This window comes from Furipterus horrens, unplaced genomic scaffold, assembly GCF_987537825.1.
Source record: "Furipterus horrens unplaced genomic scaffold, mFurHor1.1.pri manual_scaffold_7, whole genome shotgun sequence".
In the NCBI taxonomy this organism is placed as follows: Eukaryota; Metazoa; Chordata; class Mammalia; order Chiroptera; family Furipteridae; genus Furipterus; species Furipterus horrens.
This window is the reverse complement of record NW_028327177.1, coordinates 88,804,920-88,818,521: the sequence shown is the minus strand read 5'-3', so window position 1 is coordinate 88,818,521 and position 13,602 is coordinate 88,804,920. Positions and strand designations below refer to the sequence as shown.

The 13,602-nt window shown below is 42.6% G+C and overlaps 1 protein-coding gene across 2 annotated transcripts in view; it reads left to right on the top strand.

The window, feature by feature from the left end:
• Positions 1-13,602, top strand: part of PTPRG (protein tyrosine phosphatase receptor type G) — a 721,348-nt gene that overhangs the window by 655,734 nt on the left and 52,012 nt on the right. The window contains exon 14 of one of the 2 annotated variants that reach the window (XM_090283905.1): positions 5,396-5,482. The exons of the other annotated variant lie outside the window; for it this stretch is intronic. Coding sequence (XP_090140031.1) covers positions 5,396-5,482 — 87 coding nt within the window. The remainder of the gene's footprint in view (positions 1-5,395; positions 5,483-13,602) is intronic. 2 annotated transcript variants of the gene reach the window in all.

Genomic DNA, 13,602 nt, shown 5'->3' with positions numbered 1-13,602 from the left:
GCCATGAAGCTAGGAAAAATACATGCAAAGTGTTTTGGGACAATGGTCAGGGTTGTAGGGCAGCTAATGAAAATAACTGACAGTTACAGGCTGCTCCCTTTTGTGAATGATGCCCTGTGTATGCCTTTTAAATATTGTAATAACTATTGAAATGAGGGCAAAGAAATAAATTTAATAGTTACAGTGTGTCATTTTGGCCTTACTACTCTAGATGGTAATAAAACACACTTTTAGAATGACTACAGTCAGAAAGTTCATTCCCACAGCTTCAACTCCCCTGCCTTACCCACAACCAGCTGTTTATATGCACTGATGTGCCGATGCTCCTGAAATGACTTGGAGTAATACAGCAGCAGCCACTCAGAATGAAGGGGGCATTTTGAGGACGGTTTCCTCTGATTTGCTCAATTTGTGGTAGATGCTGGGAGAAGCACTATGTGCACAATGTCCAATCAGCATGGTAGGACAAGGACACACAAGTTGTTTACTTTTATTAACTTGTTCCAGAGAATAGCTTAGTTACTGTGAGCGAGACATTAGTGTCCACCTAAAATTGTGAGTATTGAGAAAACATTCTTAACTTGAGTGGGTTTTTCGTTTTGTTTTTCCTGTAATCTTGAGGAACATTGCTTTGAATGTAGCTCTTCTCTCTGATCAGCAAGGTCTCACCCCTGAAATGGCTTTCTATATCTAAAGGCCTACATAGCCAAGAATCTTTAATTGAATACTTACCATACCAGACATGTGCTAAGCAGATTACATTCCCACCCAATAAGCATTCAGATCTTAGGAATTACAACCCCCATTTTACAGATGAGAAAGCTGTTGCAGATCAGAAAGCTGTTGGAGGCTTGGTGACAGGCCCAAGTCATAGCGTGAATCTTTGGGTGGATCCTGACTTTGAAGCCAGCCAGTTGGACAAGCATAGCCCACTATCTTAATCATTACATTGTTTGCCTAGAGGAGAAGTGGCACGCGGGGGGGCATTTACTTCCTTTCACAGCCTGTTTTTATAGAGCATGTTTGTGTGTTGAAAAGATTCAGTGGTTTGTAATTGCCAAAATTTATGGAAGAAAACTTCAGAGGACCAACTATATATGTTCAGGTGTTCTAGAAGCTGAACAGATTTTGAAGTCTAACAATACAACCTGTTTGTTTTATCTTAGTCCCAGCTGTTCCATGCTAGTGAACTTGATGACAAATTGAGCGTCTTACTGACCATAATGCTAGCTTAGAAAGAACTTTCCAGAAGGGTAGAACAGCTTTACAGTACTTCTCAGATAAGGCTGAATTAACTACACAGACTCGGGAACAAAAAAATAGAAACTCTAAGTGGGAATTATAACACTGACCCAGGTTTGTTGAAGTTTGATATTAGAAGGATTTCACTCTCTTGAGAAATTCATGTCCCTGCTCAGCACATGACGGAGCAATCTGTAAATTATATGGTAAATCAGTCATTACCAATTTAGCTTCAGAGGCAGAAAGAAAAAGGTCTCTCTTTTACTCTCATCTTTAGACTTTCAGAAGTGTTACCATGTGTTGGTGCCTCCTCATTAAGAATGCTGTTCGTGAAAACCAGTGAGTTTTGTTGATATCGCATATTTTTTCCTCCCCCAGATGTTCAGTGGGAGACAGAGTAATAACTACAAAGGGGTGCAGACCACAAATGTGTGTAGGGTTTGTATTGGCATAATGGAGGCTCTGGCAAACAAATGTGTGTGAAAGTCAAGTATGGGCATGTGGTAACATCCCTCTCTTGCTCACGGAGTTACTGACCACATGAGCCCCAGTGAAGCGCGGACCCCACCTGTATTCCCACGGTAGCAACAAGACACTCATAAAGCCGCTGCAGCTGGGCGTGTACTCTCCACCCATCTGCTTTGGCAGCTGACATTTCCAGCTTACTTGGTAGTGACTTGGTGTATTTCAGACGTTAGTTCCTCTTCCCCCAGCAAAGCAACAAAGGAGACAGGTGCAGTAGGAATGATTTCTCTATGCAGGTGACTGAACAGTTGGCATAGGGGAGAAACATTATTAATCACAACAACCCATAATGATTGAATTAGTACAAAGCACACACCACATTATTTAACCTCACAGCAGCCAGTAAGGTAACCACAGCAGCTGGGACCCCATCATACCTTCTTCCCAAAAGGGAAATGACTTGCCCAGGACCACGCAGCTAGCACGTTTTGGAGGTACTTGCACCTAGAGTTTGGTAAGACCCTTGACAGCTGACCCCTTTATTCCTCCCTTTGTTCAGTCATTCAGAGACATTTCTTAGCTATCTAGCTTGTGGCAGGTACTGGAAATGTGGTGAGGAGATGGAATTCTTTTCCTCAAGGAGCTTGCAGGTTAATGGAGAAGACAAGCAGGTTAACAAAGGTTATCCCAAATAGAGGTCAAAAACTGGAGGCCTCCAGACCTGTTTTATTTATCTGACATTGTTTCAAAAATCCAGATTATTTTTAAAATAGGAAAATTTTACTTAAAATAGGAGCTGTCTGGGTTCCGGGGAGTGAAGTGGGAGAACCAGCAACCTTGTTCTCACACCCTTGTGGCACTGTCGGGCTGGACAGAGTGCATCTCTCTGTTGACAGCCTGCCTGTCTGCCTTCCACATAGTCTCCTGCCTGGCCTCCCAAGTCGCAGTGCGGGGGTGACAATCAGAGACTGTGCTCTGCGAGAGTCTCTGACCACCATCAGGGTCAGGTGGGAGAGAGATGGAGCCAAGAAAGGCTCTTGGAAGAGAACGTTTGGCTGTGATTTTTTACAGAATAGTGAAAAGGACAAACGCTCAAGGCAGAGTGAACCGAGTCAGAGCTGACCAAGAGGCACGCAGCAGTGGCACATGCTGGTTGTTGGAAAACACCCTCAAACTGCCCTTCCTCTCCACAAAGTAACGTCTCCTTTTATGGGTAGAATCCTAATCTTTTTCAGCGGATTCTTCCTGTGCAAAGGCACGGGGCCAGTCCTGCAAGGGAGGAGATAAGAAACAAAAGGGAAATTCACATGCAGCTTTTCTTGAGTCTAGAAAAATCTGAGCTTTCAAGTCTTTTTTGGTGGGTTTGTATGATGACCTTTATGTTTTCTGCAAACAGACTGTTCATAGAACCGCAAATATTCCGGCATAATTTTTCTTCTAAAACTGATGAGGGCCCTGAAACTCCTCTTTGTTCTGTGACTGTATTTCAATAAATGTATAATCCTTGGGAATAATTTTTACAGTTCCACTCTTCAAAACCTGACAATGTGTCAAGCCAGTGAGGAGAGCAAAGGTGCATTTCGTGATGTCCAGATATGGCTTGCCAGGGTTCGAGTTCAGGCTGACTGCTGTTACACCATCTTGCTCTGAGATGCTGAAAGGCATGGGGGTGGGGAGCCTTGATTTCCCCAGCTGTTCCTGGAGGTGGGCACCTTTCTCTTTTTCCTACAGCCATGTGCAGAGAGATCTGTGTCATATGGCAGCTAATGCTGCCGATCCCAGGCAACGTTTTGCTCAATAACTGTTTCCCAAGTGGCTACTCTGAGGCCTTTCAGAATTCAAGAAAATTGTCAGTTGTTATAGTAACTGGCCCCCTGCTGTCGAATTGGCCCTGAGATACCATTCAGAGCTCTTGGAACATGCTAACACATAGTCATTAGACTAAAGCAGGGAGAGATTCACTGCTAAAGGTTGCTGCTTAAACCTAGCCGTGATACTTAAAAGACGGGCTGATTCTGGGAATGAAGAAGTAGATGGACATGCTTTCAAACCCAACTCATTTTTCAGGAAAAGCAAATTGCACATATGCTCAGTCGATGCACAAAACCAACACCTTTCTTTGGATTTCTCAGAATGAAATGTCCTGTCTCCCAGGACTGATTGTGCCTGTCAGTTTGCTGAGGTAGCCCCCTCGATTATTTGAGATATTAGTTACTGGTTTGCTGGCATTTGCTTCTGAGCGAAGTGTTGCCAGTTTACGGGTGGGAGTTTTAAGCGCCTGTGATTGTGTGTGAGGGAAAACTGCGGAGATGCAGGCTCTGCTCCAAAATTCCCGCAACAGTGAATCTGGCAGGATTCAGAGTAGGGCTAAGGGTTGAGACGAAGTCTAAATATTTTAGGAAGCTGCAAATTTCAAGTTCTTATGAAAATTTGCACAAACACTCCAACACACTTATGATTTTTTTCAGATTAATGTTTGTAGCCGCACTGAGTGTGTTCCTGGTGTTTTGGGGACAGTTGTAGTTCCAGACTATGCTCAATAGAGGGAGACAAGAAGTTCTGAGTTACAGCATTCTTCTCCCCTCCCCCCACCCGCTCCTTATCCATCATATTCCCAAGTTGTGATTTTTCCCAATGTTGTTTCCTGTGTCAAGCACTTTTACCCTAAATACACAGCCTGATCATGATCAAAATAAATGAAAGCTTCTATTAAGGGAGAAAAACACATAACACTTGAGAATTAGAGGATGTTCATTCTTAGAAGCAAAAGGCCACCATGCTGACCAGAAATTAACCAATGATCTTTGGAATTCCACACCTGAATTCAGAGTTCTGCAAGGGAATCGTAAGATCTGCCCCAAAAGAGAACCTTTGCATATCCCAGGTTGTCTTTGCTCTTCTATTAACAGAGTTTGGAAATAATAGGAAGCGTGTCAGTGTGAAACCCTAGAGCCCAGGTGGTTAGGGGATCAAATAGAATTAAATAAATGCTTTCCACTGTGCTTGCGACAAGGGGCCTCTCCTGCATGCCAGAACCACATCTCAGCTGCTACAGCTAAGTTTTAAGGGGAACTACATATACCTAGTGAATAGTAATAACGTGACAGCTGCTTACTCTGCCTTCTCTGAGTGCTTCTCCTGCATCTTCCACAGTCTGTGTTGTGAATCAGGGCAGTGTTTGTCCAGCAGTGAGAGTAAGGCATGGGGAAAAGAAACCAAATTCCGAGAAATGTGTGGCAGAGAGAAGGTTCAAATGGTACCCACAAGATGCCTGCTAAGTTCTGTTTATTCCATTGGTATTTTAAGCCATCCTGTTTGCCAGGACAGCATGTGAAAGGTGGAAAGATAGGTGTTTGAATGGGAAGGGTCATTATTGGGTTTGTGGTAGTCTAACCTTCTGTTAACTCTGGGTGATACAGGTTTCTAATGTATAAAAACAGCTTTTTAAGGGCAAAGTTTCCATTTTGTGTTTCTTACCTCAGCATTAAAAATAAAAAAAATAAAAAACCTTAATAAAACCAGACACCCTTGTGTATAAGCTTTCTTTTGAAAATGTCCCAAAGGAGGCTTGACAAAGGGGATGCCTGTATTAGATGGGAGGGAGGGTGTTTGTGTGGAACTCTTGGTGGCCAATTGAAAGTACTGTGTTCTACACCTGTTCTCTCTCTCTTTTTTTTCGTTCATTTAGAGGGTGTAACAAAATAAAGTCGAAGGGCTTTCCCAGACGTTTCCGTGAAGTGCCTTCTTCTGGGGAGAGAGGAGAGAAGGGGAGCAGGTGAGGGGCGGTCAAGCTTCAGGGGGGCGTCTCTGCTGGGACTGGCTTGCTGGATTTTTGTTCTGTTGCCCTGGGGCTGAGAGTCCGCCAGACAGCACGTGCTGAAACCCACCTGTTTCTAACCCACCCAGCTCCCAAAAGTAAGACTGGCAAATACCGTGCAGCTCGCGGGTGGCTGGCACCAATTAAAGTATGTCCTGCTTGTGCTTGCTTTGCTTTATTTTGCCATTGTAGGGGCGTTTTTTTGTTTCTAGAATGGTACGTACTGGGGGTGTTCTTTGTTTGTGTGTCTGTATGTCTGTTGCATCCATTTTCTTTCCAAAATTTCAGATGTTTGCATATTTGAAAGTTTAACAAATAGATTATGCATGCATTTGGCTATACAAGTGGAAAAATATCTTTCAGAAACCTGAATTTATAAATAAGAAGGGTGGGAAGGGAGAGCAGAGTGAGGAAATGGGGATATATCATGTATTTTCCCATAAGAACGATGAGCTTTAAAAAATAAAATAAAGGCACCTGTTTTAGATAGCTTGAATATTTGGAAAAGTGATTGTCCTGGAGAATTTGTAATAAACCTTTTAGAAGTCATAATTATGTAATCTTAGTCACCACACATGAGCCTCTTGATGATATTCTATAGGACTTATCTAGGCAAACCTCACTTACTGTTTGCCAATTAAAATAATGCAGTAATCAATATTGTGAGCAGTCCCTTATTACTTTCAGTGAACCAATTCGTAAAATTTAGAATCTCTACATGGAATGATTTGTCTCCATATAAAATCTATAGGTAAATCATATTTTTGGTGCAATTTTCACTCTCCATCCACTATAATCAGGTCTACCTGTGAGATCTGAGACAGTATAGTAAAGAATTATGGAAGATTAATGAGAAACTCTCTGGTCTGTCTTCTTTTACGCTGTATAGTGCAGTTTTGGCTTTGCAGGGAAAGGCTGTAGCTGCAGACACTGGTAATACAACTGTTCTTTCTATGATCTCTTTTATTGAAATCTTCAATTTCTAATCCATTTTCAAAGCTCCAAAGGAGAAAACTGAAATAGAAACCCGGCTGAAATAGCTTCATAGTCAAAGATCTAATCTTAAAAGAGAGAACCTTGGACATCACATCAGTACCTAACTTTCTTGCTTAGTCCGTTACAAATATAATGAGTTTTTGACTGTAACTCAAAAAAGCCTGCATCACCTCACGCACAGTACAAAGGTAAATGCACAGCCACTCTCTAAGTCCTCTCCAGAAATGATGCCTTAGCCATGGACTGTATTAACTCTAATTTACATGCTTGGCCCAGATTCAGGAATGCACTTGTTATAGGTGTATTTTTGGTCTTCAGAGGCTGTATTTTGTTACACAATGCTCTCTCCCTCCGTTACCTTTCCTGCTTGAGTGCCAGAGGCTTAGGGGAAGCACATTGAGTTTGATGTATGTCTAGGAGTTGAGAAACATCTTGGGAAATATAAGTATTTATATTGTAAAATCCACCTGATTGTGAATTGTGTATTTTACCTCACTTTTTAAATGTAGTAGCTAAGAAAGACAAACTTCAGCTCCAGGAGATGTGGGATCTCACTGCAGTTCTTCCTGGCTCTGTAACCTTGAGCAACTTACTGAAGCCCCTTGAGCTTCAATTTCCTCATCTAGAAAATTGATTGTTCCTTCTCATGGGGTTGTGGTGAAGATTAAGTGAGGCTGTATTTGTAAAACGCTTTGCATGTGAGGTAGATTACCCCACCGAGAAGATGAAGAAGCTGAGGCTCTGAGCTGTTCCTTGGGTAGGCCACCCCACTCAGGTGGAGGAGTTGGGACTTCCACCTTGGTGGCTTGCATCCTGAGCAGTGCCCTTCTCCTCACTGTGCAGCGTGCTGTGATAACCACTCCAGCACGAAGCGATCCTGCCCTCCAAGCCTCTGCTCTTCCCTGTGCTGGCTCCCCTGCTGTATTCTGCACAGCTTACTGCCCTTATTCCTCCTGAGGGTTCTGTGCACTGAAGCTCGCCAGCCAGCTTCCCTCTCGCCTCCCCCCTGCTGCATCCCATGATCTTCTGCAGTAGCCTCTTGACCCAGTTCCATCCTCCACTGTTCTGTGAAAAGCCTTCAGGAGGACAGGCAGCCCTTTGCTCCTCCTCTAGGCGCTGAAGGAGACTGGGGTACAGGAGGGGAGGCATTCTTTCTGTCCACTCTCCTTTCCTCTCCACGTCTGTGTCTCCATCCAAAATGTGGCAAGGAATCAGGAGAAAAGCCGCCAAAACTGCCTGAATGGCAACCCTGCAGACCTTTAAAATAGCTATTGCAAAATCCATATACATTTACCTAAGGGCGGTATCCATCTGCACCTTTTCTCTAACTTCACTTGCCTTAACCCTCTGCCACTGCAGGAGGGCAGACGGGAGGACGGGGGTTGCAAGAAGTGAGAGCTGATGATCCCCCCAGAGGCTGAAAAGTAAAAATAAGAAAATCCCATCCAAGTGTTTTCAAAAAGTTGTTAATTTAAGTTTTGACTGGGAGCACTTGATACACCTCTAAAACCAAAAAGTTTAAATATATATATATAGTCTGTCCGGTGAAAGTGCAGCCATTCTTAACATAAGGAGAACAGTTTGCACAACATCAGTGTAACCTGGCAGCCAAGGAGAGTGAACTGGAATGCGCTTGTGTGAACAATGATGACTTCATTGTACTAGTCAGTGGGTGAACATGTGTTTTGTGTGTCCATCACATTAAAAATAACTGAGCAAGCAGAGCAATGAGTCTGCATCAAATTTCCATTGAGCTTGAACATTCCTCTGTGGAAACTATTTGGATGATTCGGAAGGCCGCAGCTATGGGCAAGTGGTGACTTGCAGCTTCATCACAACAACACGCCTGCTCATGCATCACATCTCGTGCAGAGGTTTTTGGCAAAACATCAAATCACCCAGGTGACTCAGATTTGGTGCCCTGCAACTTACGGCTTTTTCCAAAATTAAAATCACCTTTGAAAGGGAAGAGATTTCAGACTGTTGATGAGATTCAGGAAAATAGAATGGGGCAGTTAATGGCAATTGGAAGAACCGTATGAGGTTCCAAGGTGTCTACTTTGAAAGGGGACTAAGGTGTCATTGCCTTATGTACAGTGTTTCTTGTATCTTGTGTCTTCTTCAATAAATGTTGCTGTTTTTCATGTTACATGGCTGGATACTTTCTGAACAGACATCTCATATATCCCTAAATCTGCATCCCATCACCCACCCACCCTGCTCCCTACCTCCTCACAGATAAGAGACCTCTACTAATTTGTTGTCTGCTTTTCCAGCTGCAATGTGAGTACAAAGGGAAACCCCCCAAAATGGAATTTATTTATTAAAAATTCTGTGCTTATTCTTACATGTTTAAACTTCACTTACTTTAAAGTACTCTCCATTTGATGCAATACACCTATGGAGAAGGTTTTTCCACTGCTCAAAAGTTTTTGAACTCATCGATTTTTATGCCTTTTAGTGCTTCTGCTGTTTTTTGTTTTACTCCTTCCACACTGGCAAAACATTTTCCTTTAAGGACTTTTTTCATCAGGGGAAATTTTTTAAAAGTTGCTCAGGGTGAGATTGGGTGAATATTGAGGGTGGGGTACAGGGTGGCAGGTCATGACATTTTTGGTCAAAACTGCTGAACACTTAGTATGGTTTGGGCAGGTGCCCTAGTAAATCACCTATCATGAAATGGGCAAACACCTTGAAAGAGTCTTCAAAAAAAATCACTATGAATCCAGCCTCTCACAACAACGCCAGCTGGTACACTGATACAGATGGGTTCTTCTAACACTCATGTAGCAGAGGAAGCCTGTACTACAAGGGGCCTGCCCTTTCCAGGGTTTTTGGGTCCCCCACTTGTATATGCAAATGGAGGGTGGGGCAAAAGTAAGTTTACAGTTATGAGTACGTGAAAGGTTATTCTTGTATTATAATTTCTTAATTATTGTACTTTTCCTGTGAACAACTATAAAGCTACTTTTGCCCCACCCTGTAAAAATCTGTATACTTTATATTCTTTTACACAGTACAATCCTGCATGCACCGTCACAAACCTTTTTTCATGTAATGCAATTTTCCTCTTTGCATTTGTAGTTTCTGCATTCATTTCTACAAGAGCATGGTATTCCTCCATATAGATGTGTTGTGATTTACTTAACCAGTCCCCTGTGGCTGTCATTTCAGTTGTTCACAGTCTTTTGTTACTCAAACAATACCCTGCTGAATAACTGTGTCATTTTCATGTAGTACTCATATGTCTATCTGTAGGATAAACTCAAGAAATTGGTGGCATCATGAGCTACATGCATTTTAATTTTGATGCTTGCTGCCACATTGCCCTTCCAGGTGGGATACCAAGGTGGGCTCTGTCAGCAGTGCAGGAGCCTATTTCGCCACAGCTTCTCCAGCACAGTGTGTTGTCAGACTTCGGAGTTTTTGCTAACCTCATAGGTGGGAAAAAAAAAAAGGTGTCTTAGTGTAGTTTTTAATGTGTTTGCTCTTAATGATAAGTGAGGTAGAGCATCTCCTGTGTTTGTGTCATTTGTATTTCTTCTGCTGTAAAATGTTTGTCTTTTGTTCATTCTTCTTTTGCATTGTCGGTCTTTTTCTAATCAATAGAGATATCTCTTGTCAGCAATATGGGTTGCAAAACTTTTTTCCTAATCTGTTGTTTGCCTTTTAGCTATGTTTATCCTGCTTATTTTATAGTTAAATTTATCCATAGATTTCTTTTCTGGTTTCTGGATTCTGAATTATCATTAGAAAGTCTTTCTCCATTCTGAGCTTGCTTTTTCTTTTAATACTTTTATGGTTTAAAATTTTAATATTAAATTTTTAAGTCATTTGGAATATAACCTGGTTGATAGTATGTCTGAATCAACTTTTTTTTTTTTTTCGCAGATGGCCCCAAGAATTTAAAAAGTACTACAATCTGGGGCTGTTCAGTGAGGAGGCATGTAATATCTCCTTAAAATAACACTCAATGCAAAAGTCTGACTGGCTTATTTCAGTCAGTATGTTAATGAAATAAGTAGTTGCCAAACGGTATTTTTACCAGATGATTTTAAGATATAGATACTGAATCATATGTGCAGTACATAAAATATGAATTTCCATCGCCTACCGCCTGCCTGAAATGAGTGGGACCATCATATCCGCATTTACCTCCCCAATAAGTAGGGGTTGTATCTGTGCCCTCAAGCCTCACGTCAGAAATTCAGAACATTACAGGGTCCTAACTAAGTGTGAGACAACCCCTCAAAGCCCCGCCTTCAAGCCTTCTTTTCTGGGTCACAGCCGGGAGCACTGGGATGTGCGGTGCAGAGCTCACTAAGCCAGCTGTCTCATAAAAATGTCCCTTTTCCTGTTCTTGGTCTGATCAAAATGTGGTTAACGGAATGACCTTTGCTCTTTTATCTCCTGGAAAGTATGACCTAAGTACTTCAGTTATTCCTGGGTGCCTGAAAAGGTTTTTTGGCAAGCCTAATGCTTAGCAAGAAGGTATATTGCCTTGAGATCATTTATGTGTGCATAATTTGTTAATTTTCTTCCACTTTCCTAAGAAGTTAATTGCAGGCAGTTTGTATCCTCCATTGAAATTCTTGCTGTAGAAGTCAACTTGTAGTTACTTCTGGGTTTAGTGAGAGTTGAATGGGACATCTCTCTTACCCATGGGAGATCCAAAATATTTTGAAATTTTTTCTCCTCATCTGGTATCTGTATCTTCTCTCACACCCCATCCATCTCCAACCTGATTTGGTTCGCTTTCTCTTCCCTTCCCCCTGCATCTCCTCACATCTGACGAGCCCCGTGTGTCCAAGGTATGACAACCAGATGTCCCGGGATTTCCAGTGCAGCCCTCATGTGAAGCATGCCACTTGATTATCCCCAAAAGCACATTAGTATTTGTCAGGTCACATGTCCCTTTTATGGTTTGGGCAATGTGCAGATGAGCAGAGCAGTTATGAATTTTTCTCTGCAAAGGATCCCTTCCTTAAAAAGATACTATGAGTATAATCTGAGCTCTACAAACCGAGGCATGTAACCAACAGTAAAGGAAACTTAACAGCAAGTAACAGCTGCACGTGAAAAATCTCAACTCGTGACTTAAATGGGCTCCTTTCCAGGCGGAACCCTGAGTTATTTTGAACAGATACTTGTCCTTGAGGAACAGCCCAACAGCACACCTAGCCTTTTCCCTAAATTGTTGTCTTTGTCACTTCAGTTTCTTGAAACAGTCCTAATAAACCGGTCCATGTCTTTTTAACGCAGCTCTCAATCATCTTCCTTGAAGGCATGTAAACATTTTCAGCTTCTATGTATAAGTGGCTGTAATTCATACATGGTTTAGTACAACAGATCCATTTACAAAAGTAAATATTAATGTGATTTCTGTACTCGACAGCATGAGAATAAATGGGATTGTTAGCAGGCGTGCTGCTGTACATTTAAATGAGGGCAGGATATAAATCAGTTACGATTGCTTAATTAACATTCAGCAGCAGCTCAGCCAATGGCCCTGTCCGAGTCTGCAATTAGCATTTTGAGCTGCACACTACTAAAAAGCTGCTTGTCACCCTGATGTGATTATAAATCCATTGTGCTTAATTTGAAGACAGTGACTTGGATTCTAATCCTTATATCAATATTTGGTTATTTTGTAATCATAGTTTTCATAGGAGTCTGGAAACTGCTGTGATCCTGTTCTCGCCCGTACCCCTGCAGTCACAGTGACATTTAGGACAGTGCTGTAAGCCAGGACTGGGTGAGAACAGTGTGACATCTTGAGCTCGTCAGAAGGGTTGAACATTTTGACCCTCAGTTCTGTACCCCTCGGACACCTACCTCCTGTACACAGGACTGGATGCCCCCTTTGGGGAAGCCTTTTTGATGTACAGCAGTGCCAAGTGGAATTCCAAACATTTACACTATTTGATCTTTCTGGGCTCAAGATCAGCACTTTGCTTTTGAAAGGTATCAGTCACCTGAATTATTCCCAGATACTTGTCGGAGGGGCCGAAAGGGATGGAAGGAAGAAAATTGTTAGGACATAACAGAGGTTATCCGAGCATTTACCTGGAACACAAGGGCACGGAGGGGAAACTCCTTGTGCAGAAGTTGGGTCAGAGCAGGGCTTCTGCCTTTAGGGTGTGTCAGATTCCTGGAAGGACTTTAGCAGGCAGGTGGCTCTAGAGATTCCCTGCTTGTCCTTGTAGTTTGCTGCATTTTGTTTGAATAGTAAGCCCCTGTAACCTGAGTTTTACCAATAGTTAGAAAGCACTGTCAGCAGCTGCAGGGTGTGTGTGGGTGTGTGTCATTAGTCAAGAGGGCCCATCATGTGCTGGCAGCGTGTCTCAGCACGGAGCTCAGGGAATTGATGTTGATGGCTCTACTGATTTGGGTCGATATTTACTGCATCCAGACTAGGAGGATATTCTCTGACATGTGCTGTGCTTTCTCAAGTGCAGAATTTTTGATTTTTGAAAAAGTATCTCTTCACAATACCTCCCTTATCTGAAAGAATGAAAAGTTACTTTTAGAAAAATACTCATGACTGTAAGCATGAAGTGTCCATGGACCTTGTAGAAGCCAGACTGATCCATAGACACACTCCTCCCTCAAGTCCTTCAGGCATACACGATGGGCCTGGACCATGGCGCATGGAGGGTAGCCCGAGACCAAGGAGTTGCGAGCCACAGTGCATGCTGGTTTGATCAGCTACCGGAGAGGAGCTCACACGCGACCCTCCTAACTGCCCATCAGGCCTGTCTTAGGAATCTGAAAACACGGAGCACATGGTGATTTTCTAAAAAGGAATAACAGAATGGAGAGTGACACACAAAGCTTGTTTCAGTCTTGCTACTAAGAACTTTTCTGGGAGATGCACATAGAATACGTTGGCCATCTTTGGTCAAGCACCAGAAGAAGCGTTGGGCTGGTCTTTAGGGGCTGGGTTGTATGAGAAATGCATACCTTTAAACAACTGACTGGCATTCAGTATGGCAAGGTGCTTACTCTGTTGGAAGTCATGTGAGAAGTGCTACCAACTCAGGAACCAACAGATTCACATCTCCCATTTCATTTAATTCTGT